General features: G+C 40.9%; 1 protein-coding gene across 4 annotated transcripts in view; it reads right to left on the bottom strand.

Annotated features, from left to right (window-relative positions):
* Window positions 1-24,957, bottom strand: part of METAP1D (methionyl aminopeptidase type 1D, mitochondrial) — a 223,975-nt gene that overhangs the window by 145,116 nt on the left and 53,902 nt on the right. Inside the window, exon 1 of one of the 4 annotated variants that reach the window (XM_073545881.1) lies at window positions 23,819-24,002. The exons of the other annotated variants lie outside the window; for them this stretch is intronic. Coding sequence (XP_073401982.1) covers window positions 23,819-23,828 — 10 coding nt within the window. The 5' untranslated portion in view covers window positions 23,829-24,002. Of the gene's footprint in view, window positions 1-23,818; window positions 24,003-24,957 lie in introns of those variants that run through there. 4 annotated transcript variants of the gene reach the window in all.

The following is a 24,957-nucleotide window of genomic DNA, read 5'->3' as shown; positions in this document are numbered from 1 at the left end:
GCCTAAAAGGTATCAATAACAAAACTAATAGGTTCATCAATTTTATAACTATGGTATTCAAGAATACATATTGTTTCTAAATGGAGGACTCCGGTATTATCGTTACCGGAAGTTAAAAGTAGAATAAGTACACTAATGCTATATGAACGAATCGAAGCTTCAAGGACTGATATTTTTTAACTATTTTTTTTTAGTATATGGTCTCCTTGGCTAGATCAACATTGAAAGCATGTCTGGAAATTTAGATAACCTCTTTATCTTGTTTATAGGTTGTCTTGACTAGCTTTGAAAAGATTTATCTAATGTATAAATTATCACTTATTCTGCTAAAAATATTGAAGCAGATGTTGAATTCTAAACATGTTAATTATGATACTGTAATTCCCCCTTCCCCCTTTTGTATCCTATCCCCTTTTATTGGCTCTGTTAAAATAACTATAAAACTTTTCGAAACTAAAAAGTTTCATATTTTTCCTCACCACCATATTTTCATATTGAATAGTATATTCGTTTAGAGTAAAATGGGTCAAATACCTCCAATATTTGTCATTTGCCATATATTGTCTTTGCAGACATCCTTTTTTATTGCACATTATTTGTTGACCTGATTTTTTTGGGGTTCCCTTGCTCACCTCATTTAAAAAAAATTTTTTTTAAATAAAAACACACTTTATACGTAAATATAACTGCAAAAAAAAAACCAAAAACACGAATTAAGCACAATGCCAATTTCTTCGATGCCTGTAATGCCTTTTTTCGCCTTGCCGCTGGCAGATGCTGCTGGCTAACTCAACAAAACTCGCTTGTCTTCTTGTATTCTGGACATCAAGACTCTGTTTAAACGCTCAGCCCCATTTACCTGCTAAACTTAAGGAGCTATTGATTTTATTATTGAAGGGTCCACCTCATGCTGATTTTAGAGATGCACACAGCACCAAACTGTAGGCCGGCACTCAGGAGATATTGGTGGTGAAAAGACAACATGCTGGGAGTAAAATAGACACTCGCATCAAGTAAATGCTATCTCTTCTGCTAACTTTAATATCTGTCAAATGCATGACAGCAGAAAGAAGAAAAAGTAGCCTAGATAGTGAAATCCATCCAAACAATTACTTTAGTTTATTACCTGATAGTTATTGGATATTGTCCGCCCTAAGATATACAAAGCAGTAAGAAGACGCCGTGACTATATTATAGAGCCAGGCCGCGGGTCGTTATTGGCTTTATATGCATGGAGGGTAGGTAGCTTAGCACTGGCACGGCCAGGAAGAAAAAGTCAATTTCTCTCTGCCTCTAGTGTTGAAAAGTGGCCAAGATGACGGCCCATTACCGAATAAAAAAAATAAAAAGCAAGGTACCGTCCATTTTTGTTTTAACTCATGCACTCCTGAAAGATCATAGTAAGTCTTACAGTCTCCTTTAGGTCGTATTCACACCGTGTCATTTTTAATGGTATATTTCTATCTTTTTACATTGTTCCAGCCTTTAGAATATTAGTTCCAGTTTGGGCAGAAGATCAGGCAAGATGAATATTCTTACATTATTATTTTTTTTTTCATTTTTAAGTTAAGGCTTGTTCACACGATGCATTTTTGTGCACGTTTTTAACGCACATTTTAAAGTACCGCTTAAGTGAACGAGGTTTGTGAAATCTAATTCACACGCTGCTTATTTGTTTTTGCAGATTTGTAGTTTTTCAAAAAAAAAAATCTGCAGCAAGTTATTATTTTAACATTTTTGTAGATTTTTCTTTCCTGCTTCAAATGAATAGGGAAAAAAAAATACAAAAATGCACAAGAGAGGAAAGTGGTGAACAACGCTATATGAATCATACGGGATGGCAAAACATGCACCATACTAAGCCAAATAGCAGCCAACATCCCTCAAAAATAAATACCATGGACTGTAATTAGACTGGTTGTCAATAACAATGCATAAGGGTGGATGGAATGAAAAAAAAACACCCCCCCTCCTGACGAAGGTGTTCCGAAACGCGCGTTGGGGCGGGCACGTGGACTCTGTTTGCCCGCACTTGCTCTTACCAGGTTACATGTTTATGCCAGTTACTATTTATCTATTGTTTTGATGCATGCGCTCTATTTTTGATAATCTCTATGAACCCCTGGCCAATGTAAATTTCTATTTGCCTGGATTAACTCCATAAAAGGCTGCCCGCCTGCTATGTATACTTACCTTGATATACTGTATGTGTCTGCATGATAAATCTCATATATTAGGCATTCATGGTCCACTGTGCCCTTGTATATATTGTGGTGAATAATTGGCGTTTTAGCATGTTTTACTGTTCCTTGCCTTTCCACAAATAAAGCAATTTTATATTATAGGTTGTTTTTTTTGGGATTCGTTCCCCCCCTTAAGTATAAATGCACACAAAAAAACCCCACCCACATCAGAGACGCGCATATATTAAGAACTTTTACGGCAGAGAAATTTGCTGCAAATACTCAACATGTGCACACTCCCTTATTATGCAGCATAATGTTTTTCCAGTTTAGAGTTTTGTGGAATTCACAATTCATCCCGAGTCATGGGCTAAAATACCTGGCACAGCTCATGGACAATAGTTTCTAGAAAAAAAAACAACTCTTTTTCTTTCTAATTCCAAAAAACCTATTTCATTTTCAGGAATAAAAGCAGAAGCGCTCCACAGTGCAAAACTGTAGGTGGAAAAGAAACTAGGATGATTACAAATGTGTAGTTATCCACTGAGGTTGTGCAATTGCAGGAGAACACTGAAGACCACGAATGGATAAATGCTCCGCTTGCTGCTCCACCTGCTGAACTGAAGGCAATTAGCTCTCAAGGAATAAGGCCTCGTTCATGTGTTTTCCACATATGGAAAAAATGGGCTGATTTTTTTTTTATCAGACTTTGATCAGTTTGGTCCAAGTGTCATCAGTTTTTCTCGTATGTGGAAACAAAAAAAAAAAAAAGTTTCACCACCTTCTTCTGATAGTCTGTGAAAATTGGACCGCACTTGGATGTCATCTGATGTTTTTCACGGACCCATAGACCTGCATTGCCGATTCTGATCCTACAGTTGGACCAATATTGGACATGTCTATGCAATTTTGAATGGACCAATTGGTCATCGAAAAATCACGAATATCCCCACAGACTGTCATAGGTATGAGGGGCTATCCGTGGAAACCATGGATAGCACTAGTATGTGAATTAAGGCTAACAGGAATGGACTATGTACATAAAAAAACCATATTAGAATGCGGTATATGAGGGTGGAAAGGTGGTGGTCATATAGGACAAATCCGGTGACAGGTTCCCTTTAATGGGATTAGGTCATCCTATAAGTTTAGTGATCGCCCCATAGAGCATTCCCCAGATGGCAACATATCTTTACACATAAGTACACAAAAAGATGGAAAACGCGAGATAGGTACATTAGCTATCAACATGCTAATTTCAATGTGTTTCCCCTTTAAGAGGTTGATCAGGAGTAAAAGATATTAAACATTGTACTTAAAAGTTGATTCTCAGATCCAGGCATCGCATGGCACATGGGGATGATGTCCACAGGAATTGTGTACTGTCCCGATTAGGTACACCTTGTCACGGTGAGATGCATTTTACGCTTTTTTGAGCAAAAAATTGTTAACCAAGTACCCTCCTTTATTTATTTACATGTTCTATTACTATTGACTTACTTATTACAGGGTATTTGTTCCTTTTGTTTTTATCTTCGATTCATACAAAGCCATCCACAACCTGAGTCCTCCATACATCTGTGACCTCGTCTCCCGGTACTTACCTGCACGAAACCTCCGATCCTCACAAAATCTCCTTCTGTACTCCCCTCTTATCTCCTCTTCCCACAATCGCACACAAGACTTCTCCCGCGCATCCCCCCTACTCTGGAACTCTCTACCACAACACATCAGACTCTCGCCTACCATGGAAACCTTCAAAAAGAACCTGAAGACCTACCTCTTCCAACAAGCCTACAACCTGCAGTAACCACTGATCCACCAAACCACTGCACGACCAGTTCTATCCTCGCCTACTGTATCCTCACCCATCCCTTGTAGATTGTAAGCCCTCGCGGGCGGGGTCCTCTCTCCGCCTGGACCAGTCATGACTTGTATTGTTTAAGATTGCTGTACTTGTATGTATTATGTATACCTCTCCTCACATGTAAAGCGCCATGGAATAAATGGCGCTATAATAATAAATAATAATAATAATTCTGGTTGTCCAAACAGGAGGCTGCAAAAAAATGGTTTAGGAAAGAAAAAAACTCTTCCAAAATACTTTAAAAACTTTTCAAAACTGCTTCAAGAAACAAAGCAGAAGAGTTCCCTAAAGCAATTTCCACTTGAACACATGTAATTTTTGATGCCTCAAAAAACTCTATTTTTCCGTAAGGGAATCTGTCATGAAGATTTAGGCCTCCAAATGGGATAACAAGTTCAAAATTGCATCCTTCTATATTCTGGCAGTAAAGGAACTCTGAATGCTGGATTTGAATGCCTGTCCAGAGTCAAAGGATTCGAGGTCCATCCCCAGCGGCAATTGGCAGATGTGCAGTGGAAGGCATCGCGTATGCCAGATGCCTCTAGGTGTGGCTATTAATTGGCACAATCAGACCCGAAGAGGCGCCTACTTACCCGAAACGGCCATCATCTGACCAGCCGTCACCTGCTCTTCCTCTCTCCCTGACTGCATGTTTTAAAGGACTTCAATAAGGCTGTGTGCCCACGTAGCGATTTTTAAGCGTTTTTGCTGCGATTTTTGGCGCAAAAAAGCTTAAAAATCGTGTACAGAACGCCCCCCATGCATTCCTATGGCATTCCGCACATGCTGTGCTAATGCTGCGCTTTTTTCCGCGGCGGAATCGCATTGCGGAAAAAATCGCAGCATGCTCATTCTTTTGTGCGGAATCGCAAAGAATTGCCGTGATTCCGCACCCATAGGAATGCATGAAAATCGCTTACTTCCCGCATGTGGCTATGCCCACCATGCGGGAAGTTAAGCGTCTCATGTGCGGTTGGTACCCACGGTGTGGAGGAGAGGAGACTGTCCTCCAGGCCCTGGGTACCATACCCCTGTAAAAAAAAGAATAAAAAATAAAAAATCGGGGTATATTTACCTTCCGATGTCCCGCGCTGCATTCCCGGCCTAAGCGTTCCCAGTAATGCCTTGCGGCAAGGCCCTGTAATGACGTGGTCTCGCGAGATCGCTATAGCAACGCGAGACTACGTCATCACAGGTCTCGCAAGGCATTACTGGGAACGCTGAGGCCCGGGAATGCAGCGCGGGACGCCGGAAGGTAAATATACCCCGATTTTTTTATTTTTTTTAGCATTTTAACATTCTATCTTTTACTATTGATGCCGCATAGGCGGCCTCAATAGTAAAAACCTGGTCACACTTGTCAAACACTATGTTTGACGAGTGTGACCAACCTGTCAATCACTTTCCAAGCGATGCTTCAAATCGCTTGGAAAGTGCTTGAATATCGCACGCGAAAATCGTGGCAAAATCGCGATCATAATCGCGGTAAAATCGTGGTGAAATCGCGCGGAAAAAAACGCGCGATTTCTGGGAAGGAGTCCGGTTTTTAGTGAGCGTTTTAAAACGCTAAGTGGGCACATAGCCTAAAAGTGTGATTTTACACGGTGAGTGCCGATTTCTTTCCCATTTTGTCTTGCAAATTTTGTTTTCCCCGTGATGGTAACTTTTTCAGCAGAGCACCACTGTTTTTCACGGGCTTAACATTACCATGCTACATGTGCATTTGCTGCTGGCTCCAATTTAAGCAACATTGATAGGGCCGAGGTATTTCCTTTGCTCTCCGAGGGATTGCTGCTCTAGAAGTGTGATTCGTAATGGTTAAAAAAAATACATATAATAAAATATATATATATACACATACATACACACACACACATGTATATATATCCTCTTTTAATATTGCAAACCCTTTTTTTACCTTAAACAGACATCACTTGCCTAGCCCAGCTACATCTCATGTCTCCACTATTCTGCAGGAGCACACTTGACAGGCTCTGCCAAGTAACAAAAGAAAACACTTAAAACATTTGCAACTCATCTTCCATCACTGCTTCCTCTTTTGTCTAAAGTGTTTGCTTCTTTCCTTTGTAAACTGTTTATCTTGTCTTTTCTAAGAGGAGCAAAAGGTCCCAGTACTATGGAAGCACATCAATGAGACATTATTCCTGTTCTCCCAAATACAAGACTGCTGCAAGATAATCAATACAATTTAACATAAAAGCTGGATTTGCTTTGTAAAAGTTTATGTAAAATTGCATGCACATAAAATAAACACTACCTGAAACTTTTCTTAAAACAATCATGTCCCCAAACGCTACTAACCTGCAGATATAAGGTTATTCTGCAGGTTCATAGTATTACAAATCTGTGCAGCCATCTTGCTGAAAGTGTGGCTAAGAGTAGAAAATGAACTTTTTTCCTCCCGGGAGCCGCCTGTTTTAAATCATAGAGGCGTGCCTGGGCGGCTACAGTCATTGCTTAGTAAACAGTGGCTGACAGCCCTGTGCAGAGTGATCTATAAAAGTCTCTGGGCGTGCTTAAAGCTGCCACTCACTGTTTAATGAGCAGTGATTGTAGCCAGGGCCAGGACGAGGGGTAGGCACTTGCCTAGGGAACCACCTCCTGCTTACAGAGGGGGATGCACTTGGAAAAAATAAATTGCTGAATGGCTGCTGTCGCCCGACATCTTCCAGTGGCCGCAGACATTCAGCACAGTAACTGCCGGGGCGCAGGGGAGCAGGTGTCAGTCACAGGGGGGCAAAAAATATTTAGTGAATCCTGCATCAAGCAGGGGTTTGGACCAGATTACCCAGGAGGTCCCTTCCAACTCTATGATTCTATGAAAATGAGGAGCTGTGCATGGGAGCATGAAATGAGAGGCAGTGTTTGGGAGGCATGAAATGAGAGGCAGCGCGGGGGAGGCCATGAGTGTTGGGGCCATGAAATAAGGGACTATGAAGAGACAAGGGTATCAAACTATATAAGGAGCTGTGGTGACCATACTGTACACAGGACTGTGAATATCACAATGGGGCTGTGGTGAATCTCATACTGCTTAACGATTTGGAGTGTTTGTGGGCCATAATACTGTTTGGGGTGCTGTGGGGGCCATCATAGTATACATGGGGCTTTTTGGACATCATACTATTTATGGGGGGCTGTGGTGGTGACCATACTATATATATATTTTTATACTATATATTTTTTGTGTGGATATCATACCGTATGAACGACCGTGGTGACCATCATACTGTGTCGGGGAACAGCGTGAGCAGTGGTTACCGTTTGAAGAGGGAAGTGTGGTGGATAGTATGAGGGCAAAGTGTGAAAAAGGGCATAGAATGAATCTGGAGATGGGACAGCGTGAAATGGAGGCACAATATGGAGACGGGTTAGCATAGAGGAGGGACAGTCTGGAGATATAGAAAGTGTAATGGAAAATTAGAGAAGAGACAGCCATGGTATAGGTTGTAGTTCATGAGGGTGGATGGTGTGGCGTTTATGGCCGATAATGGTAGACAGTGTGGTCATATACCATAATAGGCCTATTTAGGTCATAATATAAAAATATATCTTTATGCTTGGGGCATTTTAATTACCCTGTTATTTATAAGGGCACTGTATCAGGATGTGATACAAAAGACAGGAGAAGAGGGAGATCTGCAGAGAACAGCTGTGGATGTGAAAAGTCATCATGGCATCTAGACAAGATGGATATGAAAATGAAGAGACGACTCCAGAGAAGATGTAATCTATAAAGGTACCTGGATGTACATGTTTATTTGTGATACTGACTAATTTTCATTAGTACTGTGGATCCTGTATGGTTCACAGACTGATGATAGCTGTTAATAATAACTCATAGTATCTCTTTACTATTATTAATGGGAATCTGTCACCTCAGTTTGGTGCGGTATGTAAATGAGTCGTGTCCGGTCCAATGGGCGGTGTTTTGGCTCCTTCCCTCCACCCCTCCTTGGCCGCTGTACGCAATCTTTCTGGAAATTTCCGTAGTTGTCGTCCAGATTACGCACGTGCGCAGTATGCTTTGCCCAACTGCGAGCAAAGCCGAAAATCATTAGTGCGCAGGTGCCGGTGAACTATGTCCCGGAACACAGAAATGGCAGCAAAATACTTCCGGGACATAGTTCACCATAGTTCAACTTTGACAGGGGTCAAATTGTTATTGTTAGTTGCCCGGGCATGAAAGCACTCTCAAAGCAGCAGGTCTTGCTGGGTGTTTCTGATAAGCAAGTGATTAGTATTTCTTAAAAGTAATATAAGGAAGAACAGCCAGTGGACTGCCAAAGGGCATCCAACTTGCAGGCATAAAAATCTACTATTATACCTTGGTGCTATATAACAGAGTACATCTTCCAAGGTCTTGTGGTATTCAAGCCTCCATGAGTCTGAGCTATACGAGGGTAACCTCCATTGACCGCACAGCGCATGCATAGTCCGATAAGTGCACATGCACTATGAGAAAGAGAGTGCAACCTTCCAATGGAAGTGACCTGACAAAATGACAACACGTCCATTAAAGGGAACTTAAGTAGGGAAAAATCATGTGCATGTTGTATGGAATATGACAGAGCACATATCAGAAAAAGGAGAACAAACATCAAATGGGAAGGCTAGATCTGTGAAAACATGATTAAGGGCGCAGTCAGTCGGCCATACAAATTGGAGGGAGATTGGAACAAATTGGAGGGAGATTGGAACACAGTGCACGGACTGGCTGGCGGCTCTCTCTACAGGTGTGACGGATGCATAGAAATACATGAAGCGCTCACGGTCATGTAGTGAAAGTCGTGCACTGCATTCCGATCTCGCTCCGAGTTATACAGCCGTGTCTGACTGCACCCTAATAATGTAAAATATAAAAATACACACTATTACGAAAAACCTTAGTTTAATAAGACAACAAAAAAAGTATGTGCAAGGTAGGAGCAGGCGAACAAAAAATGTACAATTATTCCAGCTAACCGATGTACATGGTCTTATTTTCTTAATTATTAATCCTGGCACATGTCCAACCAGTTACAAATGCTAGTATTCCCTCTAAGCTAAATTTTCTATTGGGACCAATGAAGCAAGCTGGAGAAGAAAAAAATAGAAAATGCAAGGCTAAAGATAATGTATTCCAGGCATAAATCAAGCATGCAAAGATAAAAGACATAACTGTAGTGAAAAACTCATCTAAAAACCCCATAGGGAGAATATGTAAAAATATCACTTTTCTTAAGCCAAGTATTAAAGGATCCAATGCTACTTGTGTAGAATTATGTACACAGACAGGACACGAGGTTTGGTTCTGTGTTCTGTCTTCTTTTTATAATATGACAATGTTTAAGCTTCTTTGTGATTTATTTGGATAAATGAAATATCTTCATATATAACGTATATTCTCAATTAACCTAACATACCTTCACTACTGCGACCGATCAATAAAGCATGCATCATTTTTTGATTGCACTAAGCTTTATCCCACTGTGATTATTCCAGTGGATAATATTAGAATAGTCCTAAAAATTTAGATTCTCGGGATCTGAAATTTCACACTAGAACCATGTCAAAACAAACCAAATACAATGGGCATCACCTGTCACGCTGTCTTTGGCAGAAAGGTGACAAATGAAAAGTGTGCCATATTGAGGAATGTATTTTGTCATATTCCCCAAATATACAAGTAAAAGGAGGGTGTTGCCAGTTAGCTGCTCCCTTGCAATAAGAGCAAACACCACTTTTTTTTTTAGATATAAGTATACCTCCCATTCATAGAGAGATTCCACCATTTTCAGGGGCATTGTAATGAAATGCGGGGAATGGATCGTTCTGTGCACATAGACTGACAATTGTTCGCGACAGCACAGACACAATACAGTGTGCACAGACTAACATTGTTCTCGGCAGCACATAGATGAAGGACAGAGTGCTACCGAGAACAATGATTATTTTCGAGCAGGCTTAAAAATCATTTCACCCAACGAACGAGTGTTTTGCTCATTTGCCAAGTGATTGACAGTCTGCTTACGCTGGTCGATTAATGGTTAACCTGGACTGTGGAAGAATGAATGAAGGAAGGATGAATATATAAATGTACCAATATAGTTTTGGAAAAAAAATCTGCTGCCATCTACCAGGATGATGAAGATGGAACGAAGGTGGACATTTCAGCAAGGCAATGATCCCCAACACACAGCCAAGGAAACTGTCCATTAGTTTCAGAGAAAGCAAATAAAGCTGATAGAATGGCCGAGGCAATCACCTGACCTGAATCCTATGGAAAATGTATAGAAGGAACTAAAGCTCAGAGTTCATAGAAGGACCCCCCCCCCCACAGGACCTTTAGGATTAGAAGAGTGGTGGTATAGAAAAATGGGACAAAATTACACCTGAGCAATGCTTGCGACTAGTTTCTCCATTCAGGAGGCATCTTGAAGCTATGATCACCAACAAAGGCTTGTGTACGAAGTATTAAATAAATTTCAGTAAGCGTGTTCAATACTTTTTCCTGGTATCATTTCTCATTATTACACATAACTTAATTTATGGACCTCTATGGTTTGATTTCTTTGCCTGTGTGGATTGGATGGGTTGTTCCCGGACATCTAGTGAGAATTCCATGTCAATAGCATCTTTAGAAATTATATTTACGGTACTTAGAAAATTGGAGACAAGTTCAATACTTATTTCACCCTCTGTAGATATCTCCTTTCGGAAACATGCCTCGGAAACATTTCTCAAGTACTGATCCATTTTAGTGATCAGGACAATGTATTATTATGAAGCAACAAAGGGGCCAGTACGGTCTTGAAATGTATTTTTAAAAATTATATATATGCTTCACTGGTGCCCTTTGTATATGACCTTGATTTAACGATTTGCAATAATATATACATTATAGTAAGGACAGTAAATGGTATAATATAAAATACACATGCTGCCAATCACAGACATCTTGAGGAGAGATCTTAGAAATACAAGACTATAAATGACCCGGTAATACACAGCGTTAGAGGCAGATGTGCTGGGGCATTGTACTCACGGACGTTCACGGCTATGTACTCAACAACAAAATACATGGAGGAGGAGACTACAGCTATCTGTTGTGTGCGCGCTTTGTTGTTGCCGATCTCAGGTCAATGTAGTCTTTCAATAATTCTATACATTCTGCACACAGAAGAGACAGATTTGCTAATAGCGTGGAGAGAAAAAAAACATTGCATTTTGGAGATAATGTGCAGTTTATGACCTAGAAAATCTAAAAAGCACTAAATGAAATGTTCTGAGTGAAAAGCGCAAGGCAAGTTCAAGCTCACAGCCTGGTCACTGCTGTGCTGAAAGTTTCTCACACAGCTAACGCCAGGGGAATAAAGCCCCTTTACTTACACATGACGTCTGGAAAATGTCAACGCTCCAACTGGCAAAAGCAACATTCCACTTTGCTTACTACACTTTACGAGGAAAATATCAGAATTTATCTTAAAGTATCTAAATCAAAACCAGAAGCCACGGACTCGACTCAGATTCTTTTGCCTTTTCTTTTTTAAGAACAAAGTAATCCGAGGCTGCAAATCAAGAACAATTTGTCTTTTTTTGATCTGTCTGACTGATAAGTCAGAATCTGATATTGGTTCCTGAAATCAACACCATATTTACCTGAATAATTACACACATATATATATATATATATATATATATATATATATATATATATATATATATATATATATATATATACACACACTGCTCAAAAAAATAAAGGGAACACTTAAACAACAGAATATAACTCCACGTAAATCAAACTTCTGTGAAATCAAACTGTCCACTTAGGAAGCAACACTGATTGACAATCAATTTCACATGCTGTTGTAAAAATGGAATAGACAACAGATGGAAATTATTGGCAATTATCAAGACAGCCTCAATAAAGGAGTGGTTCTGCAGGTGGGGACCACAGACCACATCTCAGTACCAATGCTTTCTGGCTGATGTTTTGGTCACTTTTGAATGTTGGTTTGTTTCACTGTTGGGATTGTATTGGGAAGGTGATGAGCAGTGCTTGGTTTTCTCCAGTGTCAGTTGAATTCCAACCAGAGTACACCTCATTCTACTTAATGTGCTTCTGATTAGATGATCACCTGAACCAAATCTTATTTAACGAAGGAAAGTATAAAAAACCCTGCTGTGGTGTTCACAATCCTCTTACAATAGGACAAGCTGGATGGCAAAACAAGTGCTAGTAATATCCCAAAAATAATAGGAATGAAAAAATAACTTAACCATGCCAAAGTAGTTGAAAAGTCTTGAGTGAGGAAAAGAAGGGCTCAATTCTGGCTTTACTAGCAGAAGGATACTGTTAGGCGTCAGGTTCCGGGCGCTGCACAGCGAGAATCCCGAGCCTTGCCATCTGCGGTTTCCCATTCCCCTCCGGCCACAGTGGAGCCTGCTCAGCAGACTCCACGATCCCAGCGTTCTGCCCACACCAGCATCGTGGGTTCGGTTGCTGCTGCCACCTCTGGTCCAGTTATGGCAATGCAGCCTGACCAGCAGCAAGAGACTCCAGAGTCTAAGTTCTCCCTTTGCTCCACTGAGCATGCTCAGGAGACGATCTCCCATTGGAGATCAGGAGTCATATGCTCAGGTCCTTCTCCAGTTCCAATTGGTCCATTTGAAGAATCAGGAAGGTCCCGGAAGGGCATGGCTATAAAAAGCGCGCATGGCCGCCCCGCGCTATGATAGACTCCGAGGCTAATGCATTTAGTGTATGTGTGATGATGGATGAATGAGCCTGATGACTGACGCATTATAATTCCCCTCTCCTTGGCAATTGCGTATGTGTTAGGATGAGGGATTAGAGTCAGTACGTTAGCTCTACACTGCATAGCACTGCAGTGTTGCTCCACATCCACCGCTAGCGCCTAGGGTGTCGGTCAGTATAGGCCTCCTTGGCCACTGCTATCGCAGCGTCCGCTAGTTACGCCATGCGCTTTAGTAGCGCTTTCCAGCCCGGTTATTAGGCTGGTTAGTAGCGTCCATCAGGGTGGATACTGCACACGTTGCAGGAGTGGTTCACACCCCGTGACCTGTGACGTTAACACGTTGCGGTTGTTCGCCAGCAGGCACGTGGTACGTGAAGTAACGGCGCACGTGTCTGTTAGCACCGGCTCAGTGGTTATGCACCGGTGTCCGGCTTTACTCCTACACGCCTTTCCTTCATTGTTTAGCAGCAGTTGGTCACCTCTGCATGGTGGGCCCTGGGCTGCGAACGCACCTTATATATTATTTCATCTTTATTATTTGGTGTGTTCCGCCAGCCCCGTAACAGATACAGTGAGTGCCATGTTGCCTCCATCCTTAAAATTTCTAAGACGACAATCCATTACAACAAGGTCAAGCAGCAAACATTGGGGACAACAAGGTCAAGCAGCAGACATTGGGGACAACAAAGCTATAGACTGGCAGAGGGCGAAAACGACTCTCCACTGACCGGGATAACCGTCATCTTATTCGAATGTCACTCAGCAACCGCAGGATGACATCAAATGACCTACAAAAGGAATGGCAAATAGCAGCTGGGGGGAAGTGCATGGCAAGAACAGTTCATAACAGGCTCCTAGAGGCAGGACTCAAGTCATGTAAAGCCAGAAAAAAGCCTTTCATCAATGAGAAGCAAAGGAGAGCCAGGCTGAAGTTTGCCAAAGACCATAAGGATTGGACCATAGAACTGGAGTAAGGTAATCTTCTCGAATGAGTCTAATTTTCAGCTTTGTCCAACACCTGGTCGTCTAATGGTTAGACGGAGACCTGGAGAGGCGTACAAGCCACAGTGTCTTGCACCCACTGTGAAATTTGGTGGAGAATCAGTTATGATCTAGGGATGCTTCATCAAGGCTGAAATTGGGCAGGTTAATCTTTGCGAAGGACGTATGAATCAAGCCGCACACAAAGTTATCCTGGAAAAGCAGTTGATTCCTTCTGCTAAGGCAATATTCCCCAACTCTGAGGACTCGTTTTCCAGCAGGACCATGCCACACAGCTAGGTCAATCAATATGTGGATGAAGGACCACCACATCAAATCCCTGCCATGGACAGCCCAATCTCCAGACCTGAACCCCATTGAAAACCTCTGGAATGTAATGAAGAGGAAGATGGATCAATCAAAGAAGAACTGCTTACATTTTTGTACCAGGAGTAGCATAAGGTCACCCAAAAGCAGTGTGAAAGACTGGTGGGAAGCATGCCAAGACGCATGAAAGCTGTGATTAAAAATCATGGTTATACCACAAAATATTGATTTGTGAACTCTTCCTGAGTTAAAACATTAGTATTGTTGTTTCTAAATGATTGTGAACTTGTTTTCTTAGCATTATTTAAGGTCAGCAAGCACTGGATTTTTTTTAATTATTTTGACCATTTCTCATTTTCTGAAAATACAAAATTTAGTGCTTGGAAATTCGAAAACATGTTATCAGTAGTTTATAGAATAAATTTACATTTTACTCAAAAATATACCTATAAAGAGAAAAATCAAACAAACTGAAAATTCTGCAGTTGTCTCTCAATTTTTGCTAGAGCTGTGTATATGTATATATATATATATATATACACTCACTGGCCACTTTATTAGGTACACCATGCTAGTAAGGGGTTGGACCCCCTTTTGCCTTCAGAACTGCCTCAATTCTTCGTGGCAGAGATTCAACAAGGTGCTGGAAGCATTCCTCAGAGATTTTGGACCATATTGACATGATGGCATCACACAGTTGGCGCAGATTTGTCGGCTGCACATCCCTGATGCGAATCTCCCGTTCCACCACATCCCAAAGATGCTCTATTGGATTGAGATCTGGTGACTGAGGAGGCCATTTGAGTACAGTAAACTCATTGTCATGTTCAAGAAACCAATCTGAGATGATTCGAGCTTTATGACATGGCGCATTATCCTGCTGAAAGTAGCCATCAGATGTTGGGTACATTGTGGTCATAAAGGGATGGACATGGTCAGCAACAATACTCAGGTAGGCTGTGGCGTTGCAACGATGCTCAATTGGTACCAAGGGGCCCAAAGAGTGCCCAGAAAAAATTCCCCACACCATGACACCACCACCACCAGCCTGAACCGTTGATACAAGGCAGGATGGATCCATGCTTTCATGTTGTTTACGCCAAATTCTGACCCTACCATCCGAATGTCGCAGCAGAAATCGAGACTCATCAGACCAGGCAACGTTTTTCCAATCTTCTACTGTCCAATTTCGATGAGCTTGTGCAAATTGTAGCCTCAGTTTCCTGTTCTTAGCTGAGAGGAGTGGTACCCAGTGTGGTCTTCTGCTGCTGTAGCCCATCTGCCTCAAAGTTCGACGCACTGTGCGTTCAGAGATGCTCTTCTGCCTACCTTGGTTGTAACGGGTGGCAATTTGAGTCACTGTTGCCTTTCTATCAGCTCGAACCAGTCTGCCCATTCTCCTCTGACCTCTGGCATCAACATGGCATTTCCGGCCACAGAACTGCCGCTCACTGGATTTTTTTTCTTTTTCGGACCATTCTCTGTAAACCCTAGAGATGGTTGTGCGTGAAAATCCCAGTAGATCAGCAGTTTCTGAAATTCTCAGACCAGCCCTTCTGGCACCAACAATCATGCCACGTTCAAAGGCACTCAAATCACCTTTCTTCCCCATACTGATGCTCGGTTTGAACTGCAGGAGATTGTCTTGACCATGTCTACATGCCTAAATGCACTGAGTTGCCGCCATGTGATTGGCTGATTAGAAATTAAGTCTTAACACACAGTTGGACAGGTGTACCTAATAAAGTGGCCAGTGAGTGTATATATATATATTAGTTGTGGCCAAAAGTATTGACACCCCTGCAATTCTGTCAGATATTACTCAGTTTATTCCTGAAAATGATTGCAAACACAAATTCTTTGGTATTATTATCTTCATTTAATTTGTCTTAAATGAAAAAACACAAAAGAGAATGAAGCAAAAAGCAAAACATTGATCATTTCACACAAAACTCCAAAAATGGACCAGACAAAAGTATTGGCACCCTCAGCCTAATACTTGGTTGCACAACCTTTAGCCAAAATAACAGCGTTTCTTACAATGCTCTGCTGGAATTTTAGACCATTCTTCTTTGGCAAACTGCTCCAGGTCCCTGATATTAGAAGGGTGCCTTCTCTAAACTGCCATTTTTAGATCTCTCCACAGGTGCTCTATGGGATTCAGGTCTGGACTCATTGCTGGCCACGTTAGAAGTCTCCAGTGCTTTCTCTCAAACCATTTTCTAGTGCTTTTTGAAGTGTGTTTTGGGTCACTGTCCTGCTGGAAGACCCATGACCTCTGAGGGAGACCCAGCTTTCTCACACTGGGCCCTACATTATGCTGCAAAATTTGTTGGTAGTCTTCAGACTTCATAATGCCATGCACACGGTCAAGCAGTCCAGTGCCAGAGGCCGCAAAGCAACCCCAAAACATCAGGGAAACGCCGCCATGTTTGACTGTAGGGAACGTGTTCTTTTCTTTGAATGACTCTTTTTCTCCTGTAAACTCTATGTTGATGCCTTTGCCCAAAAAGCTCTACTTTTGTCTCATCTGACCAGAGAACATTCTTCCAAAACGTTTTAGGCTTTTTCATGTAAGTTTTGGCAAACTCCAGCCTAGCTTTCTTATGTCTCGGGGTAAGAAGTGGGGTCTTCCTGGGTCTCCTACCATACAGTCCCTTTTCATTCAGACGCCGACGGATAGTACGGGTTGACACTGTTGTATCCTCGGACTGTAGGGCAGCTTGAACTTGTTTGGATGTTAGTCGAGGTTCTTTATCCAACATCCGCACAATCTTGCGTTGAAATCTCTTGTCAATTTTTCTTTTCCGTCCACATCTAGGGAGGTTAGCCACAGTGCCATGGGCTTTAAACTTCTTGATGACACTGCGCATGGTAGACACAGGAACATTCAGGTCTTTGGAGATGGACTTGTAGCCTTGAGATTGCTCATGCTTCCTCACAATTTGGTTTCTCAAGTCCTCAGACAGTTCTTTGGTCTTCTTTCTTTTCTCCATGCTCAATGTGGTACACACAAGGACACAGGACAGAGGTTGAGTCAACTTTAATCCATGTCAACTGGCTGCAAGTGTGATTTATTTATTGCCAACACCTGTTAGGTGCCACAGGTAAGTTACAGGTTCTGTTAATTACACAAATTAGAGAAGCATCACATGATTTTACGGACAGTGCCAATACTTTTGTCCACCCTCTTTTTTATGTTTGGCGTGGAATTATATCCAATTTGGCTTTAGGACAATTCTTTTTGTGTTTTTTCATTTAAGACAAATTAAATGAAGATAATAATACCAAAGAATTTGTGTTTGCAATCATTTTCAGGAAGAAACTGAGTATTATCTGGCAGAACTGCAGGGGTGTCAATAATTTTGGCCACAACTATATATATATATACACTCACTGGCCACTTTATTAGGTACACCATGCTAGTAAGGGGTTGGACCCCCTTTTGCCTTCAGAACTGCCTCAATTCTTCGTGGCAGAGATTCAACAAGGTGCTGGAAGCATTCCTCAGAGATTTTGGACCATATTGACATGATGGCATCACACAGTTGGCGCAGATTTGTCGGCTGCACATCCCTGATGCGAATCTCCCGTTCCACCACATCCCAAAGATGCTCTATTGGATTGAGATCTGGTGACTGAGGAGGCCATTTGAGTACAGTAAACTCATTGTCATGTTCAAGAAACCAATCTGAGATGATTCGAGCTTTATGACATGGCGCATTATCCTGCTGAAAGTAGCCATCAGATGTTGGGTACATTGTGGTCATAAAGGGATGGACATGGTCAGCAACAATACTCAGGTAGGCTGTGGCGTTGCAACGATGCTCAATTGGTACCAAGGGGCCCAAAGAGTGCCCAGAAAAAATTCCCCACACCATGACACCACCACCACCAGCCTGAACCGTTGATACAAGGCAGGATGGATCCATGCTTTCATGTTGTTTACGCCAAATTCTGACCCTACCATCCGAATGTCGCAGCAGAAATCGAGACTCATCAGACCAGGCAACGTTTTTCCAATCTTCTACTGTCCAATTTCGATGAGCTTGTGCAAATTGTAGCCTCAGTTTCCTGTTCTTAGCTGAGAGGAGTGGTACCCAGTGTGGTCTTCTGCTGCTGTAGCCCATCTGCCTCAAAGTTCGACGCACTGTGCGTTCAGAGATGCTCTTCTGCCTACCTTGGTTGTAACGGGTGGCAATTTGAGTCACTGTTGCCTTTCTATCAGCTCGAACCAGTCTGCCCATTCTCCTCTGACCTCTGGCATCAACATGGCATTTCCGGCCACAGAACTGCCGCTCACTGGATTTTTTTTCTTTTTCGGACCATTCTCTGTAAACCCTAGAGATGGTTGTGCGTGAAAATCCCAGTAGATCAGCAGTTTCTGAAATTCTCAGACCAGCCCTTCTGGCACCAACAATCATGCCACGTTCAAAGGCACTCAAATCACCTTTCTTCCCCATACTGATGCTCGGTTTGAACTGCAGGAGATTGTCTTGACCATGTCTACATGCCTAAATGCACTGAGTTGCCGCCATGTGATTGGCTGATTAGAAATTAAGTCTTAACACACAGTTGGACAGGTGTACCTAATAAAGTGGCCAGTGAGTGTATATAGTGATTGAAGGAGTCCTCAACCAAAAGGAAGATCTTAAAAAGACTCTCAAGAGACACTTTGTTTTTCTTAAAATGGATGCCTGCACGCATCACAGAGTTAAGTATTTTGCTATCAACGTTCGTTTTGTTTGTGACAACAAAAAATTGTTACTAAGACACTGGCAGAAAAGGATACTCATCACAGCAGCCAGTTTCTCCAGACCTTAGTGGAAAAAGTTCTGCAAGATTATGAACTCAAAAAAAGAACAGGTTCTTGCTATTGTAACTAATAATGCTTCAAACATGATACACATGTGGTCAAAATTGATGGTACCCCTCTTTTAATGACAGAAAAACCCCACAATGATCACAGAAATAACTTGAATCTGACAAAAATAATAAAAATTCTATGAAAATGAACAAATGAAAGTCAGACATTGCTTTTCAACCATGCTTCCACAGAATTAAAAAAAAAAAAAAAAATAAAACTCATGAAACAGGCCTGGACAGAAATGATGGTACCCCTGAAAATAATGTGAGAAAGGATCATGTTAAATCAAATGTGTCCACTAATTAGCATGACAGATGTCTACAATCTTGGAATCAGTGAGTGGCCTGTATAGAGGGCTACAGATACTCACTGAGCTTTTGGTGACATGGTGTGTATCACACTCAACATGGACCAGAGGAAACGAAGAAAGGAGTTGTCTCAGGAGATTAGAAAGAAACTTATATACAAACATGTTAAAGGTAAAAGTTATAAGACCATCTCCAAGCAGCTTGATGTTCCTGTGACTACAGTTGCACAAATTATTCAGAAATTTAAGATCCATGGGACTGTAGCCAACCTCCCTGGACGTGGCCGCAGGAGGAGAATTGATGACAAATCAAAGAGACGGATAATACAAATGGTAAAAAAAAAGCCCAGAAAAACTTATAAACAGATTAAAGGTGAACCTCAAGCTCAAGGAACATCAGTGTCAGATCCCACCATCCGTCGTATGAGCCAAAGTAGACTTCATGGGAGACGACCAAGGAGGACACCATTGTTGAAAAAAATCATAAGAAAAGCCAGACTGGAATTTGACAAACTACATGTTGACAAGCCACAAAGCTTCTGGGAAATTGTCCTATGGACAGATGAGACAAAAATGGAACTTTTTGGCAAGGCATCAGCTCTATGTTCACAGACGGAAATATGAAGCATATCAAGAAAAGAACACTGTCCCTATTGTGAAACATGGAGGAGGCCCTGTTATGTTCTGGGGCTGCTTTGCTGCATCTGGCACAGGGTGTCTAGAATCTGTGCAGGGTACAATGAAATCTTAAGACTATTAAGGGATTCTAGAGTGAAATGTGCTGCTCAATGTCAGAAAGTTTGGTCTCAGTTGCAGGTCATGGGTCTTGCAACAACAGGATAATGACCCAAAACTCACAGCTAACAACACCCAAGAATGGCTAAGAGGAAAACACTGGACTATTCTGAAATGGCCTTCTATGAGCCCTGACCTAAATCCTATTGAGCATCTTTGGAAAAGAGCTGTCTGGAAAAGGCAACCTTCAAACGCGAGATAACTGGAGCAGTTTGCTCTTGAGGAGTGGGCCAAAATACTTGTAGAGAGGTGCAGAAGTCTCACTGACAGTTACAGGAATCGTTTGATTGCAGTGATTGCCTCTAAAGGTTGTGCAACAAAATATTAAGTTAAGGGTACCATCATTTCTGTCCAGGCCTATTTCATGAGTGTTTTTTTTTTTTTTTTTATTCTGTGGAAGCATGGTTGAAAAGCAATGTCTGACTTTCATTTGATCGTTTTCATAGATTTTATTTATTTATTTTTACTTTTGTCAGATTCAAGTTTTTTTCTGTTACCATTGTGGGTTTTTCTGTCATTAAACAAGGGATAAAAACAGTTTTGACCACGTGTGTAAGTACAATTAAACTGATGAATGAGAATAATGAAGGTAAACAGCAGCTAGACGACCATTTCACATTCAGTATGTTGGAGATGGAAGGCCACAGTTCTGTTCCCATAACGGAGGAAGAAACAGATATTACTACAGAACAGCAAAAAGATTCTTTACAATTAGATGATGATCTTGTTGAAGCTGCTTCACACGTCTTCCCTATTCATCACATGCGCTGTGTTGTGCACATGCTACAGCTGACAATAAGAGATAGCTTGCAACTCTGATTAGCAAAGGTAGGAAATTGGCTATTGCTGCCAGAATCCCTAAAATTGATTCCATCTTGAAGAGACGTGCTGGAAAAGGGGCAATTGTGGATTAAGCCACTCGGTGGGGCAGCACCTATTTAATGATTGAGCGATTGCTTGAGCTGAAACCCTCAGGTAACACTACATGAAGGTCAATGGACACAGGTGGCTGAATTGAAGGAATTGCTTCATCACCCATTTATAGTGACTAAAAAGTTACAAGCTGAGGATTTAACTCCTGGCATTTTTATAAAGGAGTGGAAGAACTTGTTGTTTTGACTGTCCCAAAGAATACGTTTAATCACAGATGTCATTGCTGCTTCAATGAAACGGAGAGAGACACAGCTATTAGAAAATAAAATTCTTCTGGCAGCTGTTTATGTGGACCCAAGTCATTGTATATTGCTGGATGATCAACAGCTAAAGGAAAAGAAGCTCTGATTGAGGTAGCAGTTAGGATTAGTGGCCTACAGGACGGACAAGAGCAAGAAGACTCGCCTGCTAGTGCTGCTGCCGTTTCTTCATACTCATCAGATGAGGAGTTTGATATCGAAAAGTATTTGGACGACATGGAGCAGGCAAAGCGTTGCCGCAGAGCAAAAGATTCCACTCCTATGGAAAACAGATTGACCATATTTCCGCACAATTTTTCTCTTGATCTCAAAGAAGTAGAATAGTTCAATCGTTCATCAAAACTGACTGTGCATGAGGCAATTCCTTTATACTTGGAAATTGTTAGAGATGTTCCCATGTGGTTACGGCTTTGCCTCCAACCCAAGTTAGTGTAGAGAGGTTGTTCTCTAGCCTTAAAATAATTAGGTCAGATTTGAGGTCCTCTATGAAGGAGAATCTGATGGAGGCCATACAATTTCTCAGAACAAATTCATAGACTGCACAAATGTTATTCAGTACGTTTTTGCTTTTTTCCCCACTTGCTGCATAGTGTATAATAAATTGTAAATATGCAAAAGTTTTTTTGTTCTAAAGTTGTATTCCATTAAATGTATATTTTATGTTCTATCTAAATGGCTTGATTATTGTATCATAATAAATTATTAAAGGCCTGATGTTACCATTTTAGTACAGAAATTTAGCCATGTATGACGGAGTCGGAGTCGTGGAGTCGGTGTCATGGAAATTGAGGAGTCGGAGTCTAGAGGTTTGTCTTACCGACTCCACAGCCCCGAATGAATCAACACACAACTAAAAAAATACTATAAAATTAAAGTAAACAGCACACTACAAGCTGACAGCATTGGAATTAATATAGGGAACAAAATACATGAAAGCTGTACATATATTAAACAGTGACACTTTAATTTTACTTGGCAAGCAGACTGAACCATTACTTCTCTGTCTACATCTAACAGCTGTCCCCAGATCTCATACCTCTGCTAAATTGTTTTAGGAAAAGTGTACAGCGAAAAAGCAATTGCTTTAGGAAATATGACTATCTAGCTCACGTGCTCATTCCACACAAAGCACTCCTTCTCAGCAGGTCCAGACCTAGTCTTCGCATAGTGATAGAGGAAAAAGGTGTTTATGTATGCAGCAATGGAAACATATATCACTTATGACACAAAGCAATAAGCACTTCTTAAAATACACTCCGTCACTGCCAATCACATGCGGTGCAAGCTACATAAGCCAAAGAATGGAGTGTGAAGTGTAGAGGGCTTAACCCCAACAGCAAATAATCACAGCAATAAATAACCAGACAAACAATTACACATGGCTAACAGAAACCCATCTCAAAGCCCTGCTTGAGGAACTGCACAAATCTAAGTCTTGCCAGATTCACTGGGTCATATGTGAATTAATTTTGGATGCAAAGCAAAAGATTAAAAAAAAATTACATCCTTGTAGAATGACTTTTAACACCTGGTTGAGATGAGCATATGAAAAATCGTCAATTTTTAATAAAGAATTTTCATCTGCATATCATCTATACAGTGGATGTAAAAAAAAGTCTATACACCCTTGTTAAATACCATGTTTTCAGAAGAAACATTTCAGAACATTTTCCACCTTTAATGTCAACCATAATCTGCACAATTCAACTGAAAAAAATTTTTTTTTAGTGGAAAAAGAAAAATAAAGAAGTAAAATAATGTGGTTGCACAAATATGCACACCTTTAAACTAATACTTTGTTGACGTACCCTTTGAATTTATGATAGAATTTTGTCCTTTTGGGTAGAAGTCTATCAGCATGACATTCGTTGCCCACTCTTCCTTGCAGTAACTCCAAATCTGTCAGATTGCAAGGTCATCTCCTGTGTATAGTGCCCTCTTTCAGTCACTTGCAGATTTCATATTGGCAGGTCTGGGCTGTGGCTCATCCATTCCAAATCTTGTGGCAAAGCCATTGTTTTGCTTATTTGGAGGTATAATTATGGTCGTCACGCTGAAAGGTGAGATTCCTCTTCATCTACAGCTTTTTAACAGAGGCCTGAAGGTTTTGTTGCAAAATTGATCAATATTTGGAGTGGTTCAGAATTCCCTTTACCATTCCCTCCAGCTGCTGAAAAACAGCTCCAAAGCAAAATGCTGCTCCACCATGCTTCACTGTGGGTATGGTGATCGTTTGTTGTTACTCAGTGTTGGCTTTGCGTCAAACATTCCATTAGGAATTCTATTAGGAATTCTGGCTAAAAAGTTCAATCTTGGTCTCATCAAACCATAACACGTTGTCCCACCGACTTTTAGCACGTAGGTTTCAGCAAAATATTGCCGGACTTATAGGATTTTCTTTGTACAAGTTTAAAGAGTAAATTATTTTTTATGAGCCCAAATACAGTTTCCTATATTAAAGCAGCACTCCCATCAAAGTTTTTATCCTCCTAATATATTGCAGTCATCATATTACACAGTACTGTGTACTTACAATTGCTCATTTTTCCTTTCTACCCAGAAAATTCTTCTCTTTTTTTCTGCTCTATGTAGAAACAGGAAGTCTCTTGTTTCATTCCTTTCTTCAACTCCAGACCCAGCTGCTCCCTCCTCCCCTTACCAGGGACTTTGGCAGTGACTGATTAACCATAACAGGGAAAATTGACCTCCTGTTTCTACATAAACTTTAGAAGTATTCAGCTTTCAGTTTATAACCATGTGATGTCATAGACCTAATGAAAAAGAGAAGAATTAGCTGGGTAGAAAGGCAAAATGAGCAATTGCAAGTACACATATATATATAATGACTGCAATGCATCTGTAAAAAGGACATATGCAATATGGATGTTTTATATTGGATCCTTTATTTTTTTACACACCAATAGACTTAAATGGGCAAGTCTGAACCGAAAAAAGGACGAGACTAGTGCATATTTCGATTTGTTTCATCACAATCGCTCATCTCAACACCCCCATTCAATGGCATTGACCGATCTGCTACTCAGTTCAACACAGACAGTGCACGTATGCGCAATAAGCTCGTCTGAACGAGCCCAGAAAGTTAATACTTTATAAAGTAAATTTAAGTAACATTTACAGAAATTCAATTGGAATCTGAACATCTAATTAGACTCTAAAGTATAAATAAATAAAATTATTATTTGTACTGAGAGAAATATTAGACAGGGAGATCTCAACCAAACTTTAATTAGAAGGGGTGGGCAAATACATTATAGTTCAAATCTGCAGTCATTCTATGTCTACTCTGCCATTACACACTATCTGTACATTTTATTCAGTGTTTTATGGCTTTCTCACCTTATTTATGGCAAAAATGTGATCTGTGCTGATCTCTCACTATCCAGATTCACCCTAAAATGGCTTCTGCATTCCATTCTTTTGCTTTTCTACAGGCTATTATAGTCGCTCCTGATTGGTTATGCTCCAACATGTGATGTTATAGCTGCATGGCATTATGGGAAAACCCACATTGTCTTTCCAGAGGTCATGTGTTCCATTTCTGGCTGATGCAATCTTCTAAAATGTATAAAATATTGGCGGTTATTTTAAGTGCCTTATGCAAATAAAAGTGCATATTGTTCGAACTCATCGGCTTCAGCGAATTCTTAAAAG

This window comes from Dendrobates tinctorius, unplaced genomic scaffold (assembly GCF_039654945.1).
Source record: "Dendrobates tinctorius isolate UK_male_01 unplaced genomic scaffold, ASM3965494v1 ptg000143l, whole genome shotgun sequence".
Lineage (NCBI taxonomy): Eukaryota > Metazoa > Chordata > Amphibia > Anura > Dendrobatidae > Dendrobates > Dendrobates tinctorius.
Note: the sequence above shows the minus strand (reverse complement) of the source record. Positions and strands in the feature narration are given on the sequence as shown.